Source organism: Salvelinus sp. IW2-2015, unplaced genomic scaffold, assembly GCF_002910315.2.
Source record: "Salvelinus sp. IW2-2015 unplaced genomic scaffold, ASM291031v2 Un_scaffold2181, whole genome shotgun sequence".
Lineage (NCBI taxonomy): Eukaryota > Metazoa > Chordata > Actinopteri > Salmoniformes > Salmonidae > Salvelinus > Salvelinus sp. IW2-2015.
Genome location: NW_019943511.1, coordinates 15,570 through 28,711, shown reverse-complemented (window position 1 = coordinate 28,711; position 13,142 = coordinate 15,570). Strand labels below are relative to the sequence as shown.

Sequence of the window (13,142 nt, the reverse complement as noted above, 5' to 3'; positions counted from 1 at the left end):
TACCAGCCAAGCGATAACAACAAATCCCCCCTTGAATAGTCATCATATCAAGCCTGAGAGAGAGAGAGAGAGAGAGGAGAGAGAGAGAGGGAATAAGAGAGCGAGTGAGAGATTGGGAGAGAGAGAGGAGAGGAGAGAGAGAGAGAGAGAGGAGAGAGAGAGAGCAGAGAGAGAGGAGGAGAGAGAGAGGAAAGAAAGAGAGAGAGAAGAGAATGAGAGAGAGAAGAGAGAGCGGGTGAGGAGAGGGAGAGGAGCAGGAGAGAGAGAGACGGAGAGCGAGAGGGAGAGAAGAGGAGAGGAGAGTAGGAGAGAGAGAGAGCAGGAGAAAGCAGAGGAAGAGAGGGGGAAGAGAGGAGGAGAGAGGGAGAGCAGAAGCGGAGAGTAGAGAGATGAGGAGAGGCGAGGAGAGAGAGATAGAGCCAGGAGAGAGAGAGAAGCGAGGGGAGAGAAGCGGGGAGAGAGTTGGAGAGAGGAGGGCGGGGAGAGAGGAGAGAGTAGAGTGAGAGAGAGGGAGAGAGAGAGAGTGAGAAGAAGAGTGAGTGAGAGCAGAGTAGAGGAGAGAGAGGAGGAGAGGAGAGAGAGAGCGAGAGGAGAGAGAGGAGAGAGAGAGAGAGAGAGAGGAGAGGGATAGAGAGAGGGAAAGGCAGGGAGAGAGAGAGAGTTGGAGAGCGGAGGAGAGAGAGAGCAAGGGGGAGAAGAGAGCGGAGAGAGAGAGCAGGGAGGAGAGAGGGGGAGAGAGAGAGAGGGACAAAGAGGTAGAAAGAGGATGGAGAGCAGGGAGAAGTGAGGAGAGGAGGGAGGGGCAAAGAAGTAGAGAAGGAGGAGAGAGGAGGAGTGAGAGGGAGAGAGAGCAAGGAGAGGGAGAGAGAGAGCTTAGGCAGGAGACAGAGAGAGGAGAGAGAGAGAGAGAGGAGATGCAGTGAGAGAGTAGGGACTAAGAGGAGGGGAGCGCGGGACGTGAGGAGAAACATAGAGCGTTTACGCAGTTGGAGGAAGAGAGTAAGGGACGGCGGGAGAGAGAGTAGAGAGAGTGGCGGAAGGGTCCGACAGAGAGTAGAGGTGAGTGAGTGCGTGAATGGTGAGTGATGTGAGTGAGTGAGTGCTGGTGAATGTGAGTGACTGTGAAGTGAGTGAAGGGTGCAGTGGACTGAGTTGAGTGAGTGGAGAGCAGAGAAGAGGGAGCGTAGAGATGAACGAGAGAGAGAGAGGAGGAGAGAGAGATATGAGATGAGAGCTGGAGAAAGAGAGAAGCTCGGTGACGATGAACGGAGAGGGGTAGAAGGAGCGAAGGAAGAGCTGGGAGAGAGAGGAAGATGGGGACGAGAGAGAGATGTAGCGGGAGAGACGAGGAGCAGACTGGAGATCAGAAGTGCCAGGTCGTAGGAGCCGTCTGAAGAGATGGGAGAGAGAGGGTACGGTAGAGGAGAGGCAGGGGAGAGACGACGAGGGGGAGAGAGAGAGAGAGAAGAGAGAGAGAGAGAGAGAGAGAGAGAGAGAGAGAGAGAAAGTAGACGAGCGAGACGCTAGTGGGAGAGAGAGAGTAGAGGGGGGAGAGAGAGAGAGAGATAGCAGGGAGAGAGAGAGAGAGACAGAGAGGGGAGGTGGATTTGGCAAAAAATACTTCAATCAGTTATAGAACCCATTGCCCTCTACGGCTGTGAGGTTTTAACCCCAAACAATGCATGCAGAGCAGAATTAGGACTACACCCGCTAGTTATGGTTTCACCAGAAGTTGTCCTCCTAGCGGGCCGCCTAGCCCTGAAAGGTTATCAACATCCAGAAAAGAGCTGTTCAATTCTACAACCACCTAAAAGGAAGCGATGACCTCACATTCCACCACAAAGCCTCACCTACAAAGAGATGAACCTWCAGAAGTTCTATCAGCCAGCTGGTTCTGGGGCTCTGTTCCCAACAGACTCCACACCAAGAGGCCAGGGTTCCGGTCTAGAAGCACTGTTGACTGCTCCTASACTTTTGCTTCGGTACTCTGGCCATGTCGAGCTGTGAGAGATCCTTGTCGGTGGCATCCCTMCAGCGAGCTCGAAACCACGGTAACACTGGCGAGCAATCCAAACACACCCGCCAATTTTTGATTTCTTCCATTAGAATKAATTRCGAGGCCCAGGKCAGTTTGTGTACCCTGTGTTTAAGACTGCCTGCTGGATTCATTAAAAACTGGATGCTAGAATGTGTGAATTGTTATGCATGGCTCTAATGATTGTTCCCTATAACACTGTTAGAGAGGACTGGAGTGAACATTCACCTTCAGGCCTCCTAACACACAGCACATACAGCAAATACAGCACACACAGCTCACACAGCTCACACAGCTCACACAGAACACACAGCACACACAGCACACACAGTTCACACAGCACACACAGCACACACAGCACACACAGCTCACACAGCTCACACATCTCACACAGCTCACACAGTTCACACAACACACACAGGGTTCATTACTGAGAGTCACACTCAGTCCACACCAACTACAGAATGCCTACATATGCAAATCATACTCTACTGTGCTATATACAGAATCATTCAAAAACTCTTAGCCGCAGTGTTTAACCCAAAGTAAGAATAATCTTTAGATTGAACTCCAAATCCACTCCCTAAAATGTAACCAGCGTCAGTGACTTAATAGAGCCAGAGAACAGGTTGGTGGGTAATAAGATAGCAGTGTTTGGACACACCTACTCATTCAAAAGTGTTTCTTTATTTTCTACATGGTATAATAATAGTGAAGACATCAAAACTATGAAATAACACATATGGAATCATGTAGTAACCAAAAAAGTGTTAAACAAATCAAAATATATTTTATATTTGAGATTCTTCAAAGTAGCCACCCTTTGCCTTGATGACAGCTTTGCACACTCTTGGCATTCTCTCAACCAGCTACATGAGGTAGTCACCTGGAATGCATTTCAATTAACAGGTGTGCCTTGTTAAAAGTTAATTTGTGGAATTTCTTTCCTTCTTAATGTGTTTGAGCCAGTCAGTTGTGTTGTGACAAGGTATGGGGGRTATACAGAAGACAGCCCTATTTGGTAAAAAACCAAGTCCATATTACGGCAAGAACAGCTCAAATAAGCTAAATTGACTGACATGAAGTAACAGAGCATTCGGAATACACTGCTAACTTGGTTTAAAAAGGTTTAAAAAGGCTTCTAAAGTTTGTCATTTCTACATGTTTTTTTGTATGTTTTAATGTCAGACTTGATTTGCCCTAATGAAAAATTAATCAACCCCTACAAAAATGTCCATTAATTATAATCCATATAATAATAATTCACATTTCCTGTTGCTGCAGGATTATTTTCCTTCTGTGAGAAACTGGTCAAATTAAGATAGGACATCTGTATGTAAGACCTCTTTCAGTTAGATATCAACAAACTTTCATAGATCTAAATTGTACAAAAAAACTGTTGGTGATTTTACAGGTCAGTTAAAGAGGGACCACCAGTTAAAATCAAACCACAAGTTAGGCGAGAGCACTTGTCCTTAATGTGTATCTCTCAGAGCTCATAACCCCCCCTCCTCCTCCTCCTCCTCCTCCTCCTCCTCCTCAGAAGAGCAGACATCAGTTCCTAGCCCAGGGTCTCATCTTCATAACCACAGCCCTAATGAAGGTCTTTAATGGGCCTACTGCTGCTGCTGGCCCGGTCGAACTGTTATCTTAGCGCTGGTCAAGCGGGGGTGTTAAGTACCAAACAGGGATAGATGAGTATATTGTATATTTAGTGTAACTAGCCCCCTTTGGCCTGATCTCTGACATCAATGATAACCTGCCTGGAGGAGGTGATTGGCTCTGTGTGCTGCTGGGCTCTGTCCAATGATCATTAACACAGGACTTTATTGGCCATACAGGGACGGGAGCTGGAACAAACACACACACAGGGTAGAAATGTGTGTGTTTTGTGTGTTTGCTGTGCCTGAAGACAAGCGTTCTCTAATATAGTTGTGGCAGTATCAGACACTAACCATGCCATTCACAGCTCACAGACTCTCCTCTCCTCGACTCTGCTTAACGTCCTCCTGGGATGCCCCACAAGTTATTTTGTGATTACATTTATTTGATACTTTAATATAAATCCTTTAGCCCCATAGCGGCCACCGACGGCATTTTTTTAAATTATAACGACCAGCAACAGTATTCTTTAAATTACTAATGCGACCACCGACTGTATTTATTTAAAATTACTATACAACACCGACAGTATTTTTTAAATTACTATAGCAGCTACCGACTGTATTTCTTTAAATTATATAGACCACCACAGTATTTCTTTAAATTACTATAGCGACTATCTCGACTGTATTCTATTAAATTACTAAGACCAGCTCGAATTTTATTATAGGCCACCGACTGTATTTATTTAAATTTACTATAATGGCGCACCGACTGTATTTTTTAATTACTATAGCGACCACGACAGTATTTCTTTAATTACTTATAGCGGCCACGGACTGTATTTTAAATTACTATAGCGACCACGACTGTATTTATTTAAATTACTATACTCGGCCACGACTGTAATTTTTTTAAATTACTTATGGGACCACCGACATGTATTTTTCTTTTAAATTACTATAGGCACCGATGTATTTTAATTTTTATATAGGACCACCGACTGTATTTATTTAATTATATATCGCCACCGACTGTATTTATTTAAGTTACTATAGGCGACACCGAGTATTTTTTAAATTACTATAGCGCCACCGACTGTATTTATTAAATTATATATCGACCACCGACTGTATTTATTATTTACTATATGGCCACCGACTGTATTTATTTAAATTACTATAGGACCACCGACGTATTTCTTTAAATTACTATATGGCCACGACTGTATTTATTTAAATTTACTATAGCGACACGACAGTATTTATTTAATTACTAATGACCCGACTGTATTTATTTATTAATAGCGGCACCCGACGTATTTTTTAAATTAATAGGCCACCGACTGTATTTATTTATAATTACTATAGCGACCCACGACTGTATTTATTACATAGGACCCGACGTATTTATTTAAATTACTATAGGACCCGCAGTTATTTATTACTATAGCGCCACCGACAGTATTTATTAAATTACTATATGCGACACCGACTGTATTTATTTAAATTACTATAGCGACCACCGACAGTATTTATTTAAATTACTATAGCGACCACCGACTATTTTATTTAAATTACTATAGCGACCACCGACGTATTTATTTAAATTACTATAGCGTCCACCGACAGTATTTATTTAAATTACTATACGGACCACCGACTGTATTTATTTACAATTACTTATAGCGACCACCGACAGTATTTATTTAAATTACTATAGCGACCACGACAGTATTTATTTAAATTACTATAGCGACCACCGAGTATTTTTAAATTAACTATAGCGCACCGACAGTATTTATTTAAATTACTATAGCGCCACCGACGTATTTATTTAAATTACTATATCGCGCCACGACTGTTTTTATTTAAAATTACTAGTAGCATCCACGACTGTATTTATTTAAATACTATACGGCCACCGATGTATTTTTAAATTACTATAGCCACCGCAGTATTTTTTAATTACTATAGCGGCCACCGACGTATTATTTAAATTACTATAGGCCACCGCTGTGTTTATTTAAATTATATAGCATCGGCACCGACTGTATTTATTTAAATTACTATAGCGCACCCGACTTATTTTTAAATTACTATAGGCCACCGACGTATTTGTTTTAAATTACTATAGCGACCACCGACTGTATTTATTTAATTAATACGCGTCACCGTGTATTATTTAAATACTATAGCGACCGACTGTATTATTAAAATTACTATAGCGCACCGACTGTATTTATTAAATTTATAGGCGCCACCGACAGTATTTATTTAAATTACTATAACGAACCGACTGTATTTTTTAAATTACTATAGGCACCGACAGTATTTATTTAAATTACTATTAGCGACCACCGACTGTATTTTTTAAATTACTATAGCGACACCGCGTATTATTTATATATACACATTTATTATTAAATTACTATACGGACCACCGCGTATTATTAATATATAGCGACGGACAGTATTTATTTAATTACTATAGCGCACCGCAGTATATTTAATTACTATAGCGCCACACGACGTATTTATTTAAATTACTATACGGCCACCGACTGTATTTATTTAAATTACTATATCGGCACCGACTGTATTTATTTAAATTACTATATCGGCCACGACTGTATTTATTTAAATTACTATATGGCCACCGACTGTATTATTTAAATTCTATATGGCACCTGTATTTCTTTAATACTATATCGCCACCGACTGTATTGATTTAAATTACTATACGGCCACCGACTGTATTATTTAAATTACTATCGGCACCGACTGTATTATTAAATTACTATAGCGGCCGTGAAAGGCTTTATTTTCTAACAATAACATCTGTGTCAACATCGCAGTGCTAGCCGTGCCATAGAGATCCTGGTTCGAGTCCAGGCTCTGTCACAGCCGGCCGCGAGGCCGAGAGACCATGGGCGGCGCACAATTGGCCCAGCGTTGCCCGGATAGGAGAGGGTTTGGTTGGCAGGGATGTTCTTGTCCATTGCGCACTAGGACTCCTGTGGCGGGTCGGGAGCAAATGCACGCTGACCGGCCGCTAGGTGTAGGTGTTTCCTCAGACACATTGGTGCAGTTGCTTTCCGGGGAGAGCAGGCGTGTGTCAAGAAGCAGTGCGGCTTGGCTGGGTTGTGTTTGGCGCACGCAGGCTCGACGACTTCGCCTCTCGAGTCCATAGGGAGTTGCACTGATGGGACAAGACTGTACCTACCAATTGGATACCATGAAATTGGGGAGAAAAGGGTTATAAAAATATATATTTAGACACCGGCAACCGGGTATGCTGTCATTTACTTTTTTTTAACTGCATTACTCAATGACAGCGCGAAGCAGACATGTCTTTTCACTGTGAATGATGTCGAGGTGAGTGAATAAGTAAACAGCAGATATACATGCCTTTGGGAAAGTATCGACCTCTGACCCTTTGCACATTTTGTTACGTTACAGCCTTATTCTAAAATGGATTAAATAAATACAAATCCCATACAATCTACACACAATACCCTAATGACAAGGCAAAGAACAGGTTTTTTAGAATATGTTTGCTTAATCTTACAAATAAAAACTGAATAACCTTTAATTTACATAAGTATTCCTTTGCTATGAGCTCAAAACGTGAGGCTCGAGTGCATCCTGTTTCATCGATCCTTCCTCTTTGAGATGTTTTCTACAACTTTGAATTGGAGTACAAGCTGTGTCAATTCATTGACTTGGACAGATTTGGGAAAAGGCACACACTGCTATATAAAGGTCCCACAGTTTGTACAGTGCATGTCAGAGCAAACAAGCCATGAGTTGAGGATGTCCGTCGAGCTCCGAGACAGGACTGTTTTTGAAGTACAGATCTGGGGAGGGTACCAAAAATGTCTGCAGCATTGAAGGCTCGCAAAATTACGGTGGGCCTCATATTCTAAATGGAGAGTTTGGTTAGCACCTACTCTTCTAAGAGCTGGCGCAGGATAAACCGGAGCAATCGGAGAAGGGCCTTGGTCAGGAAGGAAACTATGAACCCGATGGTCACTCTGACAGAGATCCAGTGTTCCTCTTTGGAGATGGGAGAACCTTCCAGAACCTTCCAGAAGGATATCTCTGCAGCACTCCACCAATCAGGCCTTTATGGTAGGGTGGCCAGACGGAAGCCACTCCTCAGTAAAAGGCACATAGCAGCCCGCTAGGAGTTTGCCAAAAGGCACCTAAAGGACTCTGACCATGAGAAACACAATTCTCTGGTCTGATGAAACCAAGATTCAACTCTTTGACCTGAATGTCAACCATCATGTCTGGAGGAAACGTGGCATCATCCCTACGGTGAAGCACAGTGGTGGCAGCATCATGCTGTGGGGGTGTTATTCATCGGCAGGGACTGGGAGACTAGTCAGGATCGAGGCAAAGATGAAGTACAGAGAGATCCTTGATGAAAACCTGCTCCACAGCGCTCAGGACCTCAGACTGGGACAAAGTTTCACCTTCCTACAAGACAAGACCCTAAGCTCACAGCCAAGACAACACAGGAGTGGCTTTGGGACAAGTCTCTGAATGTCCAGCCAGAGCCCGGACTTAAACCTGATCGAACATCTCTGGAGAGACCTGAAAATAGCTGTGCAGCAACACTCCCCATCCAACCTGACAGTGTTTGAGAGGATCTRCAGAGAAGAATGGGAGAATGTCCCCAAATACAGGTGTGCCAAGCTTGTAGCGTCATACCCAAGAAGACTCAAGGCTGTAATTGCTGTCAAAGGTGCTTCAACAAAGTACTGAGCAAAGGGTCTGAATACTCATGTAAATGTGATATTTCACTTGTTTAGAGGAAGAGGAGTTAGAGATGATTGGAGGAATAGAGATGCGGAGCGAGGAGTGGAGGGAGAGGAGAGTGGAGCGAGAGGAGAGTGGAGGGAGAGGAGAAGTGAGGTGAGGGAGGAGTGGAGCGGAGAAGGGAGAGGGAGAGTGGAGCGGAGGAGTGGAGGAAGGAGAGTGGAGGGAGAGGAGAGGGAGTGGAGGGAGGGAGGAGTGGAAGCAGAGAGGAGAGTGAGCGAGAGGAGAGTGGAGGGAGGAGTGGAGCAAGAGTAGAGGAAGGATAGAAGTGGAGGGAGGAGTGGAGCCGAGAGGAGAGTGGAGGGGGAGTGGGGAGGAGTGGAGCGAAAGGAGAGTGGAGGAGGAGTGGACGAGAGGAGAGTGGAGGGAGAGGAAGTGGAGGAGGAGTGGAGCGAGAGGGAGTAGAGGAGGAGTGGAGCGAGAGGAGAGTGAGGGAGAGGAGAGTGGAGGGAGGAGTGGAGCGAGAGGAGAGTGGAGGGGAGTGGAGCGAGAGGAGAGTGGAGGGAGAGGAGAGTGGAGGGGGAGTGGAGCGATGAGGAGAGTGGAGGGAGGAGTGGAGCGAGAGAGAGTGGAGGGAGGAGTGGTAGCGAGAGGAGAGTGGAAGCGAGAGGAGAGCGAGAGGAGAGTGGAGGGAGGAGGTGGAGCGAAGTGGCGGTCCGGGCGCAGTGCGCGCTAACCAAGGGGGCCAGGTGCACGGTGTTTCCTCCGACACATTCGTGCGGCTGGCTTCCGGGTTGGATGCGCGCTGTGTTAAGAAGCAGTGCGGCTTGGTTGGGTTGTGCTTCGGAGGACGCATGGCTTTCGACCTTCGTCTCTCCCGAGCCCGTACGGGAGTTGTAGCGATGAGACAAGATAGTAATTACTAGCGATTGGATACCACGRAAATTGGGGAGAAAAGGGGGTAAAAATKTAAAAGAAAAAATATAAATWAAAAAATWAAATTWAAATAAGTTAACTTGTAATTGTCATTTGTTCTTTATTTTTGAGCTTTGTCTGTTTGTTTGAAATGTGTGTGAAAATTCTCAGGGATCTACAGCAGCGTACTAGAATTATATTGGGGTCTAAAGGGAGTCATTTTGGGTACTTTTTCCAACACTGTGCATGTGGAATTTACTTAGTTTAGACTAATGAACCTATTCAATCAAAAGCTAAATATGGATATATTTATTTTGAAGTGATCCAAAAAACATCAGATTGTTTTGCTTAGTGTTCCAATCAAATGAATAAATAAAATAAGAAATGTCACATGCTTCATAAAACAGCAGGCGTAGATTAACAGTGAATGCTTACTTACAGACCTATAATAGAAAAATAATAGCACAAGTAATAAATATGTGAGTAATGATAACTTGGCTACATACACAGGGTACCAGTACYGAGTTGATGTGCAGGGGTAAGAGGTCATTGAGGTAGATTGGTAATTGATTGAATAGGTTCATTAGTGCAAAGTAAGTAAGTAACAGGATAGATAATAAACTGTAGCAGCAGAGAATGTGATGAGTAAAAAAGTTAGTGCATAAAGGGTCAATGCAGATAGTTCAATAGTTAACCAATAGCTACCCAGACTAACTATTTAGCGGTCTTATGGCTGGGTAGAAGCTGTTCAGGCTCCTGTTGGTTCCAGACTTGGTGCATCGGTACTGCTTGGCGTGCAGTAACAGAGAGAACAGTCTATGACTAGGGTGGCTGCCAATCTTTGACAATTTTTACGGCCTTCCTCTGACACCACCTGGTATAGAGGGCCTGGATGGATTTACTGGGCCGTACGCACTACCCTCTGTAGCGCCTTGCAGTTGGATGCCAAGCAGTTGCCATACTAAGTGGTGATGCAGCCAGTCAAGATGCTCTCAATGGCGCAGCTGTAGAACCTTTTGAAGATCTGAGGGCCCATGGAGAATCTTTTCAGCCTCCTGAGGGGGAAGAGGCATCTTCACAACTGTGCTGGTGTGTGTGGACCATGTTAATTCCTTAGGGATGTGGACACTGAGGAACTTGAAGCCCTCGACCCGCTCCACTACAGCCCTGACGATATGGACGGRGGCGTGCTGGGCTCTCTGTTTCCTGTAGTCCACGAACTGCTCCTTTGTCTTGCTGACATTGAGGGAGAGGTTGTTGTCCTGGCACCACCCTGCCAGGTCACTGACCTCCTACCTATAGGCTGTCTCATCTTGGTCGGTGATCAAGCCAACCACCATTGTGTTATCAGCAAAATGAAAGATAGTGTTGGAGTCGTGCGCGGCCACACAGTCGTGRGTGAACAGGGAGTACAGAAGGRGACTAAGCACACACCCCGGAGTGGCCCCCGTGTTGAGGGACAGCGTGGCGGATGTGTTGTTGCCTACCCTTACCACCTGGGGCCCGTCAGGATGTCCAGGAACTAGTTGCAGAGGGAGGTGTTTAGTCCCAGGGTCCTTAGCTTGGTGATGAGCTTGGAGGGCTCTATGGTGTTAAATGCTGAACCATATTCAATTAACAGCATTTTCACACAGGTGTTCCTTTTGTCCAGGTGTGAAAGCGCCATGTGTATTGCAATGGAGATTTCATCATCTGTGGATCTGTTGGGGTGGTATGCAAATTGGAGTGAGTCCATTGTGTCTGGGATGATGGTGTTGATGTGAGCCATTACYAGCCTTTCAAATWATTTCATGGCTACAGATGTGAGTGCTACGGKKCGRTAGTCATTTAGGCARGTTACCTTCGTGTTCTTGGGCACAGGGACTATGGTGGTCTAATTGAAATGTACTGTAGGTTTTACAGACTGGGTCAGAGAGAGATAGAAAATGTCAGTGAAGACACTTGCCATCTGGTCAGCGCATGCTATGTGTCCTGGTAGTCCGTCTGACCCGGTTGCCTTGTGAATGTTAACCTGTTTAAAGGTCTTACTCACATCGACTACGGAGAATGTTTTTGTGGAACCCTGGGGCARTTCATATTGCTACAGTAATAGCTCATAGGAATAAACAGACATAGCAGGTTACTTACAGTTTCTTGGTCTTGAAGGAGTCAGCGAACTCTCTGACACTGCGGAGAGAGGCCAGGTCCAACATCATGGCCTCCAACCTGGCCTTGTGCTGCAGAGAGAACAGACAACACACAATACGTTTATCATCATCCTCATCAACATTAATATCATGAATCAACAATATTGTGAGTTTGGGTACGACACAAACACGAGCTCCTCCAGAAGGAACCATTTAGATTGACATCTGCTGATGTTGAGACCGACTGCAGACGGCTCCAGATCTTATGAGACATTATGACCACAGCTCAACTTCAGCAGACAGCTTCACATCTCTCTCAGGCTGTGATGGCGCCTGACATGCTCATTGGTTCTTGTGTAAATGCTCATGGTTCTGTTAATGTTCGGAAACATGGTCGTGGTAAATGCTCATGTCGTTCGGTGTGTAATGTCCATGGTTCTTGAGTCAGGTGTGGTAAATGCTCATGTTGTAAAGCTTGGGCTTTGTGAAAACATGCTCATGGTTCTGTGTAAATGTATCATGTCATAATGGCTGTTCTTTTTGTAAATGCCAGCTTGGTATCGCATGGTCTGTGTGTAAATGCTCATTCTTTGTTAGCTGATGTCTGTGTAAATGCTCAATGGTTCTGTTTGTAAAAGTGCTCATGGTTCCTTTGTAAATGCTCCCATGGTTCTGTTGTAAAATTTGTCCTTGAAATGTATGGTTTGTGTAAAAATGCTCATCGTTCTGTAGCTAAATGCCATACTCGGTTCTTTGTAAAATGCTCAATGGTTCCTGTTGTTTAAATGCTCAGGTTCTGTGGAAATGTGCATGAGGTTCTAGTGTACTCTGTAATCCTGTGTCATGGTAAATGCTGCAATGAGTTCTGGTCGGTTCTGCTCTGTCATGGTGTAGCTTCACTTCACACAACCCATTATCGTGCCGGGACAGGGATGAGGAGAGAAGTGGTGAAAGACTAGAATGACTGTACAGCTGAAATGCGTAATCTGCATTTAACCACTACCGGAATACAGACTACCATTACTACTTATCTACGCTGGCAATCTAGATCATCGACCTTAATCTGATGGATCAGCAGCTTTCTTAACTAACTACCATGGACTATCCTATTTCATATTACTCTAATCAGAGATCTGGATCAGATTTAACACACCGAAATACAGACTATTCAATTATCTACTCTATCAAACCTAGGATCAGGTCTACAAGACTTACTCATTATCTACTCTATGCAAACTGGTATCAGTCTGACAGACAATTCATTATCTACTCGTATCAACACTGGAGTCAGCTCACAAGACGATTCATATCTACTCTACAACTGGATCAGTCTACAGACTATTCATTATTCTACTCTATCACACACTTGGATCAGGTCTAACAGGACTCTCATTAATCACTCGTATCAGACTGGATCAGTTACGATACAGACATTCATTATCTACCTTATCACACACTGATTCAGCTCTCACAGACTACTCATTATCATATCTCTATCAGACTGATCAGGTTACACGATACAGACTATTTTCTATTATCTTACTCTATCACTGGATCAGTCTACAGACTACTCATATCTTACTCTATCACACTGGAATCAGTCTACAGACTATTCATTATCTACTCTATCACACTGGACAGTCTCAGACTAGCATATCTAATCATGGATCATAACATGACAAATATTCATTATCGTAC

The 13,142-nt window shown here is 44.2% G+C and overlaps 1 protein-coding gene across 1 annotated transcript in view; it reads right to left on the bottom strand.

Moving 5' to 3' along the window:
* The window catches only part of LOC112073186 (WW domain-containing oxidoreductase-like), a gene marked incomplete at its 5' end in the record, with an annotated part of 34,994 nt that extends 23,460 nt beyond the window's left edge, over positions 1 to 11,534 (bottom strand). The window contains one exon of the mRNA XM_024140521.2: positions 11,446 to 11,534. Coding sequence (XP_023996289.2) covers positions 11,446 to 11,534 — 89 coding nt within the window. The remainder of the gene's footprint in view (positions 1 to 11,445) is intronic.
* Positions 11,535 to 13,142: the final 1,608 nt, after the last annotated feature.